At 31.7% G+C, this 18356-nt stretch overlaps 2 protein-coding genes across 2 annotated transcripts; both read right to left on the minus strand.

Annotated features, from left to right (window-relative positions):
• Positions 1-410: 410 nt before the first annotated feature.
• On the minus strand, positions 411-12064 carry LOC130735634 (bidirectional sugar transporter SWEET6b-like). Its single transcript, XM_057587560.1, has 6 exons — positions 11899-12064; positions 3185-3221; positions 2351-2567; positions 1045-1206; positions 832-954; positions 411-732 (listed from the first exon to the last, which is right to left on the minus strand). The coding sequence occupies exons 1-6, from the start codon at positions 11939-11941 to the stop codon at positions 595-597; spliced, it is 720 nt and encodes a 239-aa protein (XP_057443543.1). The 5' UTR covers positions 11942-12064; the 3' UTR covers positions 411-594.
• A 3091-nt stretch (positions 12065-15155) lies between these two features.
• LOC130735633 (bidirectional sugar transporter SWEET4-like) lies at positions 15156-18065 on the minus strand. The gene is made up of 6 exons (XM_057587559.1): positions 17921-18065; positions 17579-17615; positions 16130-16346; positions 15829-15990; positions 15581-15703; positions 15156-15465 (listed from the first exon to the last, which is right to left on the minus strand). The coding sequence occupies exons 1-6, from the start codon at positions 17961-17963 to the stop codon at positions 15319-15321; spliced, it is 729 nt and encodes a 242-aa protein (XP_057443542.1). The 5' UTR covers positions 17964-18065; the 3' UTR covers positions 15156-15318.
• Positions 18066-18356: the final 291 nt, after the last annotated feature.

The raw sequence follows: 18356 nt of genomic DNA on the forward strand, positions 1-18356 counted from the left end.
AAATTTAGTTTTCATTTCTCAGTAGAGTAAAATTGCAAATAAGTTCATGCGTTTAGATAACTACTTCACTTTTTACTTTTTAGTGATTGATTGAGAATGAGTGTTAACGAGGAAATATGAATTAATAGAACCAAATCTTTGTATTTCCTTACTTCCTGTTGTAGTATTAGGGGCAAGAATCTTCCTATTAAATGTACTTACTAGAATTCACAATTTAGGTCATGCAAATTAGGAAATAGAGCAAGAATCTTCCTATTAAATGTAATGGTACTATTTATAGTGAAGAACACAATCAAAGAAGGCATCAAAAGCCAGATATTGTCACGGGGTCAGAGCAGATTATGATATTGCTTTACAATTTTCAAGATCCTTCTTGCATCAGTGATCAGTAACTTCTAGAAATTCGTATCAATATTCTAACACTATAAAATCGAGTTTGCAATGAAGCTGAAAATGAAAATCTAAACGCTCCTTCTCAACTTTGTGTAATCACATCAGACATCTATGTAAATTTTTTGCCAACATCTTTTGTGTAAGAGCAAACAAGGAATAAAGGCAAAAAGAAGGAAGAAAACTCTGATATCAGGGCTGCAATCAGACTACAATCCTCTTTGGCTGCTGGTCCTGGACATGATTATCATCACCACCATCTTGCTCTCCCTTGCAGGAGCTGTACCAAGCATATAGGATGAGCTGAACAACTCCAGAAAATACTCCCACACTGTTGCTTATCTGCAAGAAAAAAAGGTAACAATGAGTAAAAAGAATTTCATTCAGGAACTACAATGACTAGTTAACAAGGAAATAGAAGAAAAAGTAAAGATGTAATACCAGAATAAACAGGTCAAAGGGGTGGATGAGGGAGTATATTGTCCAGCACACACCATTGAGTAAGTTTGCTAAAGAGAGGGAGAAGGGCATGTATTTGACACTCTTAGTTCTGATCACTTCTGCCTGTTCATGCAAGTTGTTGTGATTTTTTTATATGAATTCAACAATTCATATGAATATGTATGGGATAGGAATTAATTAATATTGACTTACCATGACTGTAAGAGGAGAGACATACATCAAAATATTGAAGATGTCACAGATAATTCCAACCACTAATGACCTTAGGTGAGTGCCATGCACTGCCATCAAGATTGTAAGAACGACCGCAGCAAAGAAAATTAACTCGCCCAGAAGAATAAGCAGTACCTTTCTCTAAAAATTAGGGAAAGAGACGGTAAGTATCAGAACAGGAAAGGGCTACATTAACAAAGCATCTCTTAAACATTCAATGAATTTAGCAACTTAGTTTTGGGTCTTCTAATTAAGCTAATTCAATAAGATTTTTCACCAAGTGTAAAATTATCCAATTAATTTTGTACAACCTCATATGGTGGGCCATGATGATATTAATTAAGAAAATAACATCCACTTTTACAATTGTTCTTGCATTTCCTAAACATACTCTTCCAAATAAATAGGATTAGTGGTTGAATAAAGAAAATTAAAGCAGAACATTTATAAAAGAGTTTAATGAATATGCACTGACAGTGTAAAATAGTTTTACACAGACATCCAATTGAATTCCGCCAAATCAGAAAATATCTTATTCTTTTAATTAAAATTAAAGTCAAATATAATTATCTCTCCTATGTGGCATGCTTTGATTGGATGACTGTGTAAAACTATTTTATACTGTCAGTGCATATCCATTAAACTCTTTATAAAAACTTAAAATTAATTAGACATCCACATTCTTTAAAGGGGTATCTTAGTCGTTAGAGACTAGAGAGTAGCATATTAATTATTGTATTTATAACCATAAAAAATATCCAGTTTAGAGGGAAAACAATTGTACATCTTTGATATTTCAAAAGAGTAATAATTAATTCACACCAACTTTAATTTCTCTTTCATATATTATTTCCTCTCTTTTCTTCTTCTTCTAATTTTTCACTCACATCACATATCACATTACTCATTTCTCTCTTCTTATCCTATCTCACTTCCATTGTAAGTTAAATTGAGAGGGTTAAAAACAGGGGGGTTATATGAGCCTTAAATGTTTGACATCATAAGCAAGAGAAAGAGAAGTAGAAGGTATGATATAAAACAAGATGCTATAATGATACCTATTTTTTATGGTTCACTTTTTACACTTATTTAATAATTATAGAAAGCTAATTTCAGATTAAGTGTAAATGGTAATTTTATAATTCACTAACAGAGAATAACAGAGTTTGTTAAAATTAAAGGAGTGATTAAAAGCATATATAGTAAGATTACTTTCCGCGAAGTTACAGGAATGAATAGCAATAGAGCATAAATATTAAATAACCAAAGTGGAAAGCATACACACCCTTCCTCCATTGGTAGCATAGATCCAAAACATGGTAAGATAGAAGACCTCGAACAGCAGCCCAATACTATTGATGGTCACCACTAAAATGTTGTGTGGGTGCACAAAAGGCATCGCATAGAACACCCAAAACGCACAATTCATCACTGTAGCTAGGTAAGGATCAGGCTTGTACTCCTCCACAGATTTCTTCTTGAAAATTTTGTAGAAAGTTGGACTGTGCATTTCATTCAAATAACACACATTAATTTCTACAGCCAACATGTTAATATACTATCACTTTACCTACTTATAATTTATGTGACACAAAAATTAAGTAACTATGAACTATTTTATGAGCCAGCCACATCCAAATCATAATCATAATCAAAAGGAAGAACTAAAAAAACCTTGTTTATGATCATCACGCAACATCAATACAAAAACAGAGGAAATAAAAGCCATTCTTCCATATGAAGGGCATGACACTAACATTTTCAACCTCAATACAATAACAAATACCGAATTTAAACACTCTAGCTATAATTATATCCTATACTAAGTTAAAGCTCTTGAAATTAATCTTATATATCAATATATGACACACACACACACAATACACAGTGTACATTATCTATTAATCATGCTTTTAGTGTCTATTCAATGCTGATTATTTTAAGCAAATATTCAATGTTGATTATTTTAATACATACATACACTTTGTGCCTCTTGATTGCATGCATATACAAGAAATTTTAGTAGTGTGTGTCAATATATATGTATAATCAATCTTGCACGCATTATTAAATATCAGGAAATAAATAAAGCGTAAACAGAGAATCGAGATTTCATTACGCTGGCGAGAAGAACAAGCCGAACGAAATGACATTGCCTGCAAAGAACAGCGAAAATTAATCAGAACTAAGAATTACATAGAACTCTCGTGATCGAGCACTTAACTAACGAATCAAAACGATTTTTGGATTTTTTGTGTGTGCATGAGTTGAAAATTGAAGCAGCTAAGAATCAAGTTCTACAATACAGCTCAGAATCGCGCATCATTCAAGAATGAAGTTCTCAAATGCAGCATGAATTGCACACACAACCATTGCTAATCAAGACTATAACAGAAATTGTTCATCACGCAATTAATGCAATATTCGTGTTGCGATTCAAAACAAATTAAGAAACACATTGAACTCACGACTGAGAAATCAAACAGATCAAAACGATTTTTCGATTTTTGAGTGCATGATGAGTTGAAAATTGAACTGGAAGTAATCACTCAATGCAGTTAGCGATTAATCAAGTTCAGTAATGCAGTTCAGAATTGAGATTTGAACTGGACGAATCATGTTCACTACTACAGCGATGGTGAATCGCACACAATTAAGCATTGCTAAAATCGATTCTCGAACAGAAAATTTGTATCATGCATTGAAGTGCGATTGAGAAGGAAAAGGACGTAATCGATTCGAACCTATAATGCCAACAACGTTGCGAGCAGTTGCAGCTTTCATCATCTTCACGAAGCTTTTCTTCAACGCAACACAGAAAGCACACTCAGAGAGAGAGAGAGAGAGAGAAGCAGAGAGTGGAAATGCAGAATGCGTGAGCTTAGTGTGAAGAAGAAACGGTTATGCTATTTTTATTTCGAGTTTTTTATTTTTCTATTTTCGAATATTATGATTCAAGAGTTTTAGTTAGATAACTGTAATTAGTTGGAAACAAAATGATTTTCTGAAAATATGAAAGAAATGGTTTCAATCAAAATTTCATGTTGGAAAGAGTAGCTTTGTGATTTGTGACACCATATTAAAATTTCGTCAATATTTTTTTTAGTGAGAATATTCTTTTGAAGTTAATATTTTATTCAAAATCCAATTTTAGCTAAATATTAATATTTCCAAGAGAAATCTAAATTGGTTTATATAAAAGAAGTTCATTGCAATAGGTTCTTGGAAAAAAATGTAAATCAATATAATTAATGTCTCCTTACTTAGGGGTTGTTTAAATAACTCATGGTAAAAATTGGGCTAAATCACCCATGACATAGATGTACCAATCATATTACAACATGTGTCTTTATATTATCCACCTCACTTAATTAATCTCTTTTATTTTACATTTTCGTAATATTTAATTTATTAAATAATTCAATTGCACAATTAACCTATAATTTTAGATAATAACATACAACTCCTTCCTAAAAAACCCAGAGAATCCCAAATTGCGAAACTAGGGATTGAGAAATGAATTTTGAAGGTTTGATCAACTTAGGTTTGCAATTCGTTTTTGAAGGTTGTGGATGGTTGAGACTTGAGTGAGAGAGGTTGGTAAATTTGACAATTTTGTTTTTATTTATAGCTGGCACAGAAACTACTAATAAGCACAAAATAATGAGGATTGAGGAAAACCACGTGAAATTATCTCAAGTCATGAATCATGACCATGTCGTATTTAATTGAGAATCCCTAGTTTTAGATAATAGCATATGGAACCTATTTTCTAATTTTAGGTTTACGAAACTTCAAACCCAGTAGCTCAAATTTCAGACCCAATTGTGAAATCAATTGAGGTTTTGGCGGTTGTGAATCTCTTGATGTTTAAAACAGCAGAAACGAATTGCTAATTAAACAGGAAATTTCATCAACACCATCAAGCACTGAGATGAATAAATATTACAAACTGTTGGAGATTCGCCACCGGACCATGCTCATCTACTTTGCCTATGAGCTATGAGATTGTTTCCGGAGAAGATAGAGAAGAAGATGCGAAAGAAAATGGGGATTGAGGATTTTTTATAGAAAGGAGTCCTACACTATTATCTAAAAATATAGGTTATTTTGCAATTAAATTATTTAATAAAATAAATAATATCAAAATGAAAAGTAAAAGAGACTAATTAAGTGATGTGCATGGATAATATAAGAACACATGTTGCAATATGATTGGTACATCTATGTCATGGGTGATTTAATCCAATTTCCACAATGGGTTATATAGACAACCCCCTTACTTATGTGTTATGAATTTTGTCAAGTCACTTATTCATTCATGTGGTGAGCCAAGTCATATGAGGGGTGATCATATAGACTTTTCACATCAATTTTGGTCACGGTCTCTCTAAATTTTATAATTCACTTTCAATCTGTTCTCTTTCCCTTTCTTCTTCTTTCTCTTTTCTCTTCGTTTTCCTCCATAACCACCACACCTCGTTTCAGCCACCACCTTCACCGTTTAACCAAAAATCTGACACACAAAACCTAAGCCAATTTTAAATAAGAGAAAGAGGGCCAAGAGCCCAAAACCTGACCCAATTTTCCCCATCTTGATCTAACACACAAAACTCTTGTCCCTAAAATATAGTATTGTAAAACAGAGGGAGGACAGGGAAATTCAATAGAGTTTGAGTAAAACTAAGATCGAAATGGCTACGAGAGTGGTGTGGTAACCGAGGACATTGACAGTGTAGTACGATGAAGAGTACGACAATGATATCTCTAGCCGCTTTAAACGCGAGGGGGAGAGAAAGCATGAGACATAAAATGTAGTGATGGTGCATGGTGTGCTCATGCATGTTTTAGCCAGTGCAAAGGTGCTCAAGAGCGATTCACAATGGGAAGGAGTTTAACAATAAGGTCCAGGGAGGTTTGCGATTATATCTCCATGGTGCTCGAACAAATGGACTTGTCAAAAACACTATACTTAAGTGTCCCTCCAATCTAGTTCTTATATATAATAAGGAATAGATGTAGCAGTTAAAAACACTTGATAACCAAGATAATAAACTCAAAAATTTATTGAAAATGATTAAAATTAAATGAAAGTGTGATAAATAATAAAGTTAATTTATAATGTAAAAATAACAAAAAATATATATAAGTTACGATATTAACCAATCAGATTTTTAAAATATGTTATGTCAATAAAAAATTAAATATTTTTCACATATTTTTACAATTTGATGGTTGGCAATGTAAAAAAAAACATTTACACTATTCATGCATGTGTTTTTTTTCTCAAAAATTACTCGGGTGTTAGGCTAGTTCAGGTAAAAAAACAAATACATGTTTGGTTCATATTTCACATAAATTATCCCACTTAACTAAGTAAATTTGATGTAATTATACTACTAGCTTTGGTTTGGTTGGATTTATCAGGGTATCTGATCCCCACAGTCGGCAACTATGAGATTAATTCCCCGAAGCTTTGAAATCATGTTAAATGTGTTGGCATCTCCCAATAAATATTTCACCATACGTACCGCCCAGGAATCAACCTTGGACTGGATGCTTAGAAAGCTTAACTATCCATTGTTGGTAAATACCTCTACTGCCATGGACAAAATGCTGATCAATGATGGGTGTCAAGGATTATATCATGAAAAAGTAAATATATAATACTGTTGTACTCAGAGACGGATCCATGTAGTAGAGTATGAGGGCAAATGCCCTCACTTAAATATGAAAAAATACATTAGAAAAAAATTTGAGTAGTAAAAGTATGTGATTTTTTATGATTCCTTTGATAAAAATTGCCCTCACTTATATTCCACATTGCTAAATGCCCTCACTTGTGTTCCACATTGCTAAATGTCCTCACTTGAGTAGTAAAAATATGTGGTTTTTATGACACATTTGGTAAAATATGTCTTCACTTATGTCTCCTTTGGTAAAAAATGTCCTGACTTCTAATAGAATAGATTAATTTTTTTATTACGAATTTAAATGTATAAATTGCCCTCACTACATAAAATTTCTGGATCCGTCACTAGTTGTACTTGTACTTTTTACCTGTATTTTAGTTAATTTTATTAACAAAAATAATCATGATAGAGTGCATGCATCAATTTGTAACCAATGTACCAAAAATTATCAATTTGTAACAAGAATATAATCCAATTGATTAACAGCACTGTGACTCTTATAGAGTGAGAGGTGTGATTTGGAGCCCCGTAATTGGGACCTAATACTAGTATACAGTACCATGCGGCCACAGCATTTTTTTTTATCTGAGTTGGGCTAGTCCATTTTTTTCGGGTTAACAATTGCTAACCCAATCTCACAGGCACAATTTTTAACTACAAAAATTAATAATATTTTATTAATTTAAATTATCTCATATAATAAGTGAATAGATTTATTGACCAAAACAAAACTGAAGAGATTTTATTTTAATTAAAATAATATAATACTTACAATATAAAGAAGAATATGCTTTATTTTATGGGGTTGTCTAAATGACCCATGATAACGTTTGGGTTAAGTAACTCATCATCCAATCACATTGAAGATAAGTGAGTTGGAATTTCTATATTTTATTTATTAATTTATTTCCAACTCATTTATCTCAAATGTGATTAGATGATGAGTTATTTGACCCAAACTTTATCATGAGTCATTTAAACAACCCATTATTTTATATCATAATTTTTAGTAATTCAATTAAATATAATTGAATATAAATAAGCTCATTAGCCATCTAACGATGGTTGTTAAAAGTAGTTGTTTTGAACCATTGAGGTCAAAAGTTCGATAATTAGAAGACGCACTCTTAAGAAGACCTTTAACCTTGACCAAACTTGAGTCAAATTGTATTTGTATTAATAGACGTCACATATTAAACAAAACAAAAAATCTCATTGGTAAACTCTTACCGTTAAGTGTGGAGATTGTGTAATGATAAATTAAACTCATGGCTACTGGCTGGCTGTGTAGGTTACTTGAGACAAAATATTGAATACAAATAAGATATAAGAATAATAATGTAAATAATGGAAGATGACAATTATTCAAATAACATTTTTTTTCTATGCATGTATATAAAGCACTTATAGTTTTAAAGAATTGTAGTAACCACATGTGTTTTTCGCAACTATAAATAGCCAATTATTAGTGCATTTGAAACAAAGGTAAATGAGCCAATAACAGATTTGATATTATTATATGTGTGGTTCATCATATTGCAACTCCGTTTAAGGTAGAGAGCTGAACTTCATTCGGTTTTAACTCATGACCACCATCATCTTTTTCATAAGAAAAATAGCAAGCATAAAGTATAAGTTGAACAAGTCCAGAAATTGCTCCAATACTATTGCTGACCTGCAAGAATATTACACAATGCAAGTATGGCTTACAATTTTCACTCAAGAATTTCAATGGCACACAGAAAAATAAATAAAGAAATTGTACAGAGTGAAAAATGATGTATTTGATTACCAGATCATAAATGTCGAAGGGGTGAATAAGAGCATAGGTTGTCCAGGCCACACCTTTAAGAAAGTTAGCCAGTGAGAGCCAAAATGACATGTATTTCACGCTCTTAGTTTTTATCACCTTGGCCTGTTAATTTTATATACCAAGTAGATTTTTTTAATTAATAAACTTCAATAATTCAAATATGAATTAGGTGGACTAATAATATTTAAAATAAGTGCACTATAAATTTTACTTATCTTATATATCATTGGTCCACCTAGGACTAGGGTGATTTAACTCAAGTTTTTCCTTGAGTCATTTAGACAAGTCCAACTTAAATTACTATGTTTTTAATCTATGACTTTTAAAGGGAAAAAGTGTTTTTATAAATATCACTGGGAATTGGTCCATGAATTTGATTTATTTATCATCAATTCTGACCAACAACTATTTATATAGTGAGCCTTGTCAGCTTATGGGTGACCATGTGAGTTTTTCGTATCAATTTTAATCCATGTAATGAAGTGGAAGAGGTGACTAAATGTGATTAAAAAACTTTGTTAGTCGTATCTCTAATTAATGTGACATATTAGTTGATTTTTAATATGTTGCTACCTTATATCAATTAATATAGTACTCATGTTATTGAGAGAGGTTATTTCTAACCATTTTCATATATTTATAATATATTTCTCCAATCTAAAAAACTCAATTTTTTAATATATTAAAATCAATACATAAATTTAGAATTTATTCTAATAAATAAATAGGATGATATTGAACATTAATTGAGACATAATTATACTTAATGAGCAATAATTCAGTCAAATATAAATCTTTAAATAAATAATATAATCCTCCAAAAATAATTTTCCAATAATTATATAGTAGTTACTAAATGGAATACGTATTAAATATTTTTAAGCTTTTAAAATATTGAATAAACTGACCTTTAATTCATATTGTGGTGTTATACACATTAGTTTTTAAATTTTTTAAATTTATATGAAAATAAATACATTGAAGAATATCTAAACTGGTCCATGAAATTTATTTAGTCAAATTGTGGTGAGGAGACTTTTGAATTCTGATAAGGCTATGGAACTTTAACTGTATATATATATATATATATATAGGGAGCATATCAGGTGAGAGGAGTGGTTTATGGTGAGAGATGAGAGAGGTTAATATAAACCATCAGATTAACATATACGGCCATGATGCAATCTCACATTAATATATCTGTTTTATTCTAATACCCCAGTACCACGCGCGTCTGTCATCACCTCCTTCCCCTTCTCTTGTGCGTTTGGCTCTGAACTCTACAGCAGTGAAGATTTATCATCAAACCATGGGGATTAACATCACTTTCGTAGACGAAACTATTTCGAGGCTCTTATGGGTCGAGGATCATCAGCTAGTTCTATCAATCAGGTTAGATTTCTCCAATTCGTCGACATTCAAACAAAAACCTAAACGAATTTTTCATTTTCAGCAAAGCAATCAAAGCAATCAATTTTGATTTTAAGAATCTCATTTGCGTCACTCAACACACTCTTGCTCTCTCAAAGAATCAAAGGGTTATTGAGAATGGATAGGTGGCCTTGCAAATTAAAAATTGGATCTGCAAACCAAACATTGAAAACCAGAAATTGTAAAAATCAATAAAATGCAACTCACGATTGCAAAATAGAAGACGGTTGGCCAAAGCAGGGGCAAGGAGAAACCAGATTGAAAGAAAAAGAAGTCTCATGAGAGAGAAGGAAAATCAGAATGAGGTGGGTGAATGGTTATCACGCGCGAGAAGAGGAGTGGGTTGCCAGATACACAATTAATAAGGGTGAGGTTATTTTTTTAAAACCAGATTGAATCCTATTCGTTCATAAATATCAAACGGCTATTATTAACCCCTCTCATCTCTCACCGTAAACCACTCCTCTCACTTGATATGCTCCCTATATATATATATATATGTATATGTATTACTGAGACATTAGATTAATGATCAAAGTTATAGTCCTCACAATAGATTAATAATAGAATAAGTATTAAAATGATAACATATTGACAAAATTTATATTCATCAAATTATAAAAAAGTAATAAAATTAATTATTGAAAATTGAAATTATTTATTTGAATATTATATTAAAATTTTATTAATTGATTATAACTCTTGGACTGTATTAATGACAATATGATAAGTGATAAGTAATGACCAAATAACAAACCAAAAGAAGGGGAAAAAACAGAGTAAAGTAAACAGGGAGGAGAGTTTACGCTGGTGACAAGAACAAGCCGAAGGAGATGATATTGCCTGCACAGAAAAATGAAAACGAAACACAACTCAGCTCACCATGCTAAAAGAATCAAACAGTGATGCTGTTATTATTATTATAACTTTAGAACTCAGAAACAATTCGAATAAAAGTGAAATTTCTGTTCACTAGACAATGGCTATGTTTGGCATGTCATTTCAGCTAGCTTATAGCTTATTTGACTAGCTTAAAGCTTATTTGACTAGCTTAAAAGCTCTATAAAAATATTTGGTGAAGGAGCTTATTTCAGTAGCTTAAAGCTTTAAGCTATAAGCTATCTCAGGTAGCTTAAAGCTTAAAGCTTATAGCTTATTAAATATATTCTCATTTTTATCCTTACTATTTTATCAAAATTTCACCTTTAGCCTTATATGTTTTATACTAAACCTATTTACCTACTCATTTTCCGATGTACAAAAAAAAAACTTATTTATTTATCAATTATCACACTTGTCTCATATGTACATCATTCCCGCACAAAAATAATTACTATTACAAATTACAAATTATTTGTTTTATTCTATTTAATTTAATAAAAATATAGAAAAGTAAATAAGTAAAAATTAATATTATATTTTTAAGATGATAAATAATTTGAGTGAAATTAAAAAAATTATAATAATTTTAATATTAATATCATATAGGTATTAATGTGAAAATAAAGTAATGTTAAATGTAAAAAAAATTATACAAGTATGTCCTTTTATGTCATTTAACAATTTCAGCTTGTTCAACAACTAGTTTTACCAAACACTTTTGTTCAAATTACGTAGTTTTTCAGCTATCAGCTATCAGCTTTCAGCTAGCTTATCAGCTTTCAGCTAGCTTTTCAGCTATCAGCTAGCTTTTCAGCTTTCAGCTAGCTTATCAGCTAAACGTGCCAAACATAGCCAATGTCTGCTCTGGCTTATACAAAATAAATGCAAACCAATACTCGTACATAAAATTTTGATATTTGAATGGTGATGGTGAAAAGCCACAAAATGTCAAATATATTCATGCATGATGCTATTGAATGTGAGAAAGAGATCTCTAGAGAGAGAGAGATAAACCTATGACGCCAACGACGTTACGAGCTATTGCAGCGGTTTCCATTGTTGGGGGAGACAGGGTAGCCCATGGGCCGGGCAGAAAGACACCAAGAGGTCTCGACACTACATCTTAACCCAAAACCTTAAGACATTAGGTTTATGAGTCACATCTCTTATAAAGTCTTCTCCTCACCCACACTTAACCAATGTGGGACTCCAACTCCGCACTTGAATTCTCAACAATATATTGTTGGGGTTGATTGCAATGTCCCACATTGCTAATGAAGGAGAAAAAATATCAAGTTATGCATCTTGGAGAAGTCCCACATCGCTTAGATTAGTGAGGGGTGAGAGGGTTCAAGACTATATATAGGGATCTCAGACTCCTTGTTTCAACTCACCAAAACACTAAAGATGTAGCACTTGAAAACACTTTAAGTTTATATTTGTGTTTTCTTTTTTCTCTTATGCTCTTGTTTTAGAGCATTGTGAGATGTAGTTCAAATATTTACTTTGGAGAGTGTGGGTGTACTGGGATCATGGAGTGGTTGAGAGTGAAGTATATGTGTTGTAACAATTTTCACATAGTGTTTATTCTCTGGTTGTCGGTTTTGACAACGGCCGTGGTTTTTTCTCCGGTTTTGGAGTTTCCACGTTATATTCTTGTGTTATTGATTGCGCTCCTGATTTATTTTACTTCTTCAGCTGTGTTGTTTCCTAACACTCATCTTGTAAGTTCTGCTGAGATGCTATTGCAATCACAAACTCACAGAAATTGGGATTTGGAATTCTCACCCCAACCATTAGAATTCGCACCCTAACCTTTTTAAAAAAATGCCAGAAATGCCCTTCGGTATTTATTTTCCCGAAACGAGTTTGAAAGTTGAATTCCCGAATCACGTGAACATGTGTTTTCTGTTCTTAAATGAAAGAATCCGGGATATTAACTTTTGTACCAGTTCGACATTTTATTTCCCGAAGTCAAATACGGAGGGGCATTTGTGTATTTCCCCACTATTAAGTGGAGTAGGAAATCTAATGGTTGGGGTGCGAATTCCAAATCCCAAAAAAGGAGAGAGAACAATAGAGAAAGAGACAAAGAGAGAGTAAATAAAATATTAGCTTTGAAACAGTGGGCTACATAGTATATATATCTTATTTATTCATTTTTTTTTGAAAATAGGAAAAATATCTTATTTATTTAATAAAATATGAAGGCTTAAATATGTTTTTGTTTGTCTCTGTATGATAGCTTAAGTGGTAAGAGTTGAGGGACATATGAGTTGGGTAGGATGAGATTCAGGGATTGATTCATGGCGGGTGCAGTTTATCTTTCCGATATAAAAAAAAATGTTTTTGTTTTGTTTTTAGTCATTCTAATATTTTTATTTTAATTTCAATACCTCCAAAAATATTGACTTTTATTTTCATTCCTAACGTTAGTTTTTCCATTAAAAGAATACGGAAATCCATGTAAGCATGAAATTAAATGTGGCCTTTTCTAGACTTTCGTTGGTTAAAATTTTAAACTATACACAAAAGTCACATATCTCTGAAGGAAAGCTAAGGTTGTAAGAGTTAAAGACATAAGGGTTGGGTGGGATAAAAGGTGAAGGGTCTCAGGTTCAAAATCAGATGAGAGATTTATTTATTAACATTTCTAACAACTAATATTTCTCTATGAAAAAATACAAAAGGCACATTCCTCTATCCTTTTCCCCACGTTGGCACACACCCTCTTCTTGGCCAGAAGGCTTGTTGGGCAATGTAGTTTAGATCTATGCTGGTATCTGCTACATGTTTCTTTTTTAATGTTTGTGTTTTATTCTTTAGAGACCTTTACTTATCTTTGTATTATGGGTTTGGAGTACCCCTTGTACTCCCTATAATACATCTTTTGCTTATAAAAAAAAAACACACCCTCTTCTTCCCCTTCCTCCATTCTCGCACACCCCACCCAACAATGGCCCCGGACTTCCACCGTCAACCATAAGTGACCACCACTGCAAGCTTCTCATACTTAATGAGGGCCCAAATATTCGGCAAAATTCTGCGTGGAACCTAAAATCATGTAGGCAAGGGTTTGGTAATGTTAACCAAGACCCGAACCCTGAAAAAAGCCCCCAATAATTGTACACCAACCTTACAGTTTTCTACTTTAAGAGGGTCCCCAATCTTAGATGCAATCTTAGCTGCATTTGTAGATGTCATTAGATCTAAAGGTAGCCCAATAATCTGCACCCAGAACACCACATGATTAAACTTGACCTCAAAAATTGACATATGTGGATTCCAACGTTGAAGACTCAACAAGTGTCTCAACACATTCCATAGGCTCTCATCTAGAACCATGTTTGCATAGTCTTCATCAGGGAAGCTAGATAGAAATTAAACTTGTTGCCTCCAAATATCCCATATCTCGAACCTGGAGGCCTTCAAGACACCCCCATACTTACAATATATCTGAATACGTTTTTATTCAGCGATTTCATAGTTAGGAGTTAGGACCTTACCTAGCAAAATTGTTTTTGCTATTTCTAGGCTATGGCCACCTTCTGGTTTCTCGTGTCCTCTGAAGACATTCCCTTCCATTGACCAATCGAAGAAGCAAGCAGCAAAAGAAGCAAACACAACAGGGGGAATCGACTTATATATGGAGAGACTCTAAAGCTAGATGCTACTCGAAACAGTAGAGAAGCTCCACATGAGAGAATAGAAAGCACTTTCTAGCATAAAAAAACCCCAGAAGAGAGAGTCCTAGTATGTTGACAATATTAGCATTGTGACTCTAAGAGAGTGAGACATGTGATTTGGAACCACGTAATTGGGGCCCAATACTAGTTCACCGTTCCTATAGTTTTTTTTATCCTAGCTGGGCTAGTCCATTTTTAATATATTGTGGGTTAACAATTTGCTAGCACGATCTCACAGACACAATATTTTAAAAATAAAATTTTATTAATATAAATTAACTCACATAATAAGTGAATAGATTTTATTTTAATTAAAATAATCTAATACTAAAAGTATAAAAAAATATATTTTATTTTATCATAATTTTACTAATTCAATTGAACAATTGAATATAAATAAAAGTGATTGATTGAACTTCTGATGTTTAAAGTTTGATCTCACATTTTTAGGGACACATTTAACTTTTACCACACTCAGGTCGAGTATAATTATCTAAATAAAGGATATTTAATAAAATTCATTGGTCAGATGCCCTGATTGTGCGGCGATAAAATAATCTCGCAACTACTAGTTGTGGAAATAATGTAAATAATGGAAGAGGACAAATATCATTTTCTTTTCCATGAATGTATATAAAGCGCGTATAGTTTTAAGGAGTTATAGGAAACACATACTATAAATATCCAATTATTAGTGCATTTGCAACAGAGGTAACAAAGATTCAATATTATAATTATTTGGTGTTCATCATATTGCAACGCTTCCGTTTAACGTAGAGAGCTGAACGTCGACATTCTCCTTATCGTCGCCTTCACCATCACCTTTGTAAGAGAAATAGCAAGCATATAGTATAAGTTGAACAAGTCCAGAGATTACTCCAATACCATTGCCCGCCTGCAAGAAATACACAATGCACATATATGGCTTACAATTTTTCATTCAAGAATTTCAATTACACGTGAAATTTAAAAAAAAAATGTAGATAGTGAAAAATGATGTATGTGAGTACCAGGACATAAATGTCAAAGGGGTGAATAAGAGCATATGTCGTCCAAGCCACACCATTAAGAAAGTTAGCCAGTGAGAGCCAAAATGGCATATACTTCACGCTCTTAGTTTTTATCACCTTGGCCTGTGAATTTTATATAACAAGACCAATATAAGTTGGAGTAGAACTTTTATAAATAACAAATTTCAATAATTCATATATGAACATGCATAGGATATATAGATATTAATTAAATAAATTAAACTTACCATGATTGTAAGAGGAGAGACATACATCATCACATTGAAGACATCACATAGAACACCAACCACTAAAGACCTTTTGCGAGTGCCATGCAAGGCCAGCATTGTTATAAGAGCAATGGCAGCAAAGAAAATAGCCTCAATTAGCAGAAAAAGCAGTATTTTTTTCTGAAATAAGAGAACACACACCTTAATTAGTTTTGGACTTCAAAGCTTATAGAATTTAGATAAATAAAATACATAATTTTTTTTTCTTTAAATAAACAACTGATAAGGAACAGAGGTAGTAAATTGTTAGTGTACGCACCCGTCCTTTCTTAGTGGAGTAGATATAAAATATGGTGAGATAAACGACCTCGAATCCAAGTCCAACGCTATTAACAGTGATGACTAAAAGGCTGTGTGGGTGCACAAAAGGCAATCCATAAAACACCCAAAACGCACAATTCATTAGCGTAGCTAGGTAAGGATCGGGTTTGAACTCCTCCACGGATTTCTTCTTTATAATTCCATAGAATGTTGGACTGCAATTTATTCAAATAATTAACCCAATAAAAAAAATGAAAATTATAAAATTACATACATAAAGAATGAATTATGTTGACCAAAAGAAAAAAAAATATGGTGCATTCCTCATTACTTGCCCTTATTTTGTATTCCAAGTATATGTACATAATCAAATAAAAAATTAATATATGTACATTGACATTATAAATAGTTCTACTACATATATCCAATTAGCTAGATATTTAAATCTCACTTTTTTAATTTTAATTTATTTATAATGCTTAAATAAGTTTTTAGTCACTGACTAATTGGTTTTTTTATAAGCGTCACTGACTAAATGTGATTAAAAAACTTTGTTACTCCTATCTCTAATTAATGGAGACATTAATATATTTTTAATATATGTTGCTACCTTATTTCTTATTTTCTAAAAAACTATGTTGCAGACTATTTCAATTGTTATTTTTTGTATCGGATAGAAAAATTACACCTTTCAATAATTAATCTCTAAACCTTCCCCTTCTTAACTCATATTTTCTCCAACTCTTAGCACTTGAGCTATCATTTGAGACACCTTATTTCATTTGTTTAATATATTAAGTAGTAAAACTAATATATCAATTTATCATTAAATGAGAGATAATTCAGTCATTAAATGAGAAATAATTACATTAAATGAGCACTAATTCAGTCTTTTATTGAAACCAGCAATAATTCAGTCAAATATAAATCTTTCAAATATTCAAGTAGTTACTAAATGGAATACACCAAAAAATGGAATATGTATTAAATATTTTTAAGCTTTTAAAATATTGAATAAACTGACCTTTAATTACATGTTTTTTTTAAACATCACGAGTTAATATTCTGCTTATTACAGTGCATTTTTTAAATTTAAAATAAATATGAAAATAAAGATATTGAAGAATATCTAAATTTGTGGATATATATGTAATAAATTGTGGAGAGGAGACTTGTAAATGCTAAACTTTAACTGTATACTATAAATAAATGTATCAATGAGAACTCATGTCAGCAATTAATGACCATAGTAATAGTCAAAAAAATACATTAATTTTATTTAATATCATTAAAAAAATTAAAGTATTGAGAATTGAAATTAAGTATTTGAGCATTAATGCAAATTAAATATGATAATTAAGTAATGACCAAATAACAAACAAAGAAAAAAAAACAGAGAGAAAAGAAAAAAGAAAACAGAGTAAAGTAAACAGGGAGGGGAGCTTACGCTGGTGAGAAGAACAAGCCGAAGGAGATGACATTGCCTGCACATAAAGAAGAAGAAGAAGAAGAAAAAACAGTAATGCTGTTATTATTATTTATATTTTCATGTGTAAATTGATTAAAAACAGAGAAAACTAGAACTCAACAAAATGAATAAAAGTGAAATTTCTTTTCACAAGACAATGTGTGTTCTTGTTTAATGAAAATGAAACAAAGTGGATGCAAATCAACACTCTTACAGAAGGTTTTGATTTTTGAATGGTGATGATGATAGCCACAAAATGTAAAAAATCATACATGTTGCTATTGATTGTGTGTGTGTGTGAGAGAGAGAGAGAGGAATTACCGATGATGCCAACGATGTTACGAGCTATTGCAGCGGTTCCCATCTTGTAAGCTCTTTCTTCTGCAGAGTCACTGCAATTGCAATCACAAATTCACTGAAAGGGAGAGAGAAAGAGACAAACAAAAGAGAGAGGTAAAGAAAATATGAGTTTTGAAACAGAGGGATATATTTATATAAACAAATTTTATATCCTCTAATTTTTTTCCCTTTAAAAAAGATGCCCAAAAAACAGTGTATTGGAAGTAATTTTTATTTTGAAATTAGTGCATCCCAGGACCAGGAGTAATTAGTCAATAGTCATAGTGACGTATTGTTTTTCATTGATTCATTATTTGATGTTATTTATTTATTTGAAAAAAACTAAAAAATAAATTTGATTATCCTCATATGGTCAAATATATTTCCCAGGCCAAAAGGCTTTCACATATTCTTTCAA

Source organism: Lotus japonicus, chromosome 2 (genome assembly GCF_012489685.1).
Source record: "Lotus japonicus ecotype B-129 chromosome 2, LjGifu_v1.2".
Classification (NCBI taxonomy): domain Eukaryota; kingdom Viridiplantae; phylum Streptophyta; class Magnoliopsida; order Fabales; family Fabaceae; genus Lotus; species Lotus japonicus.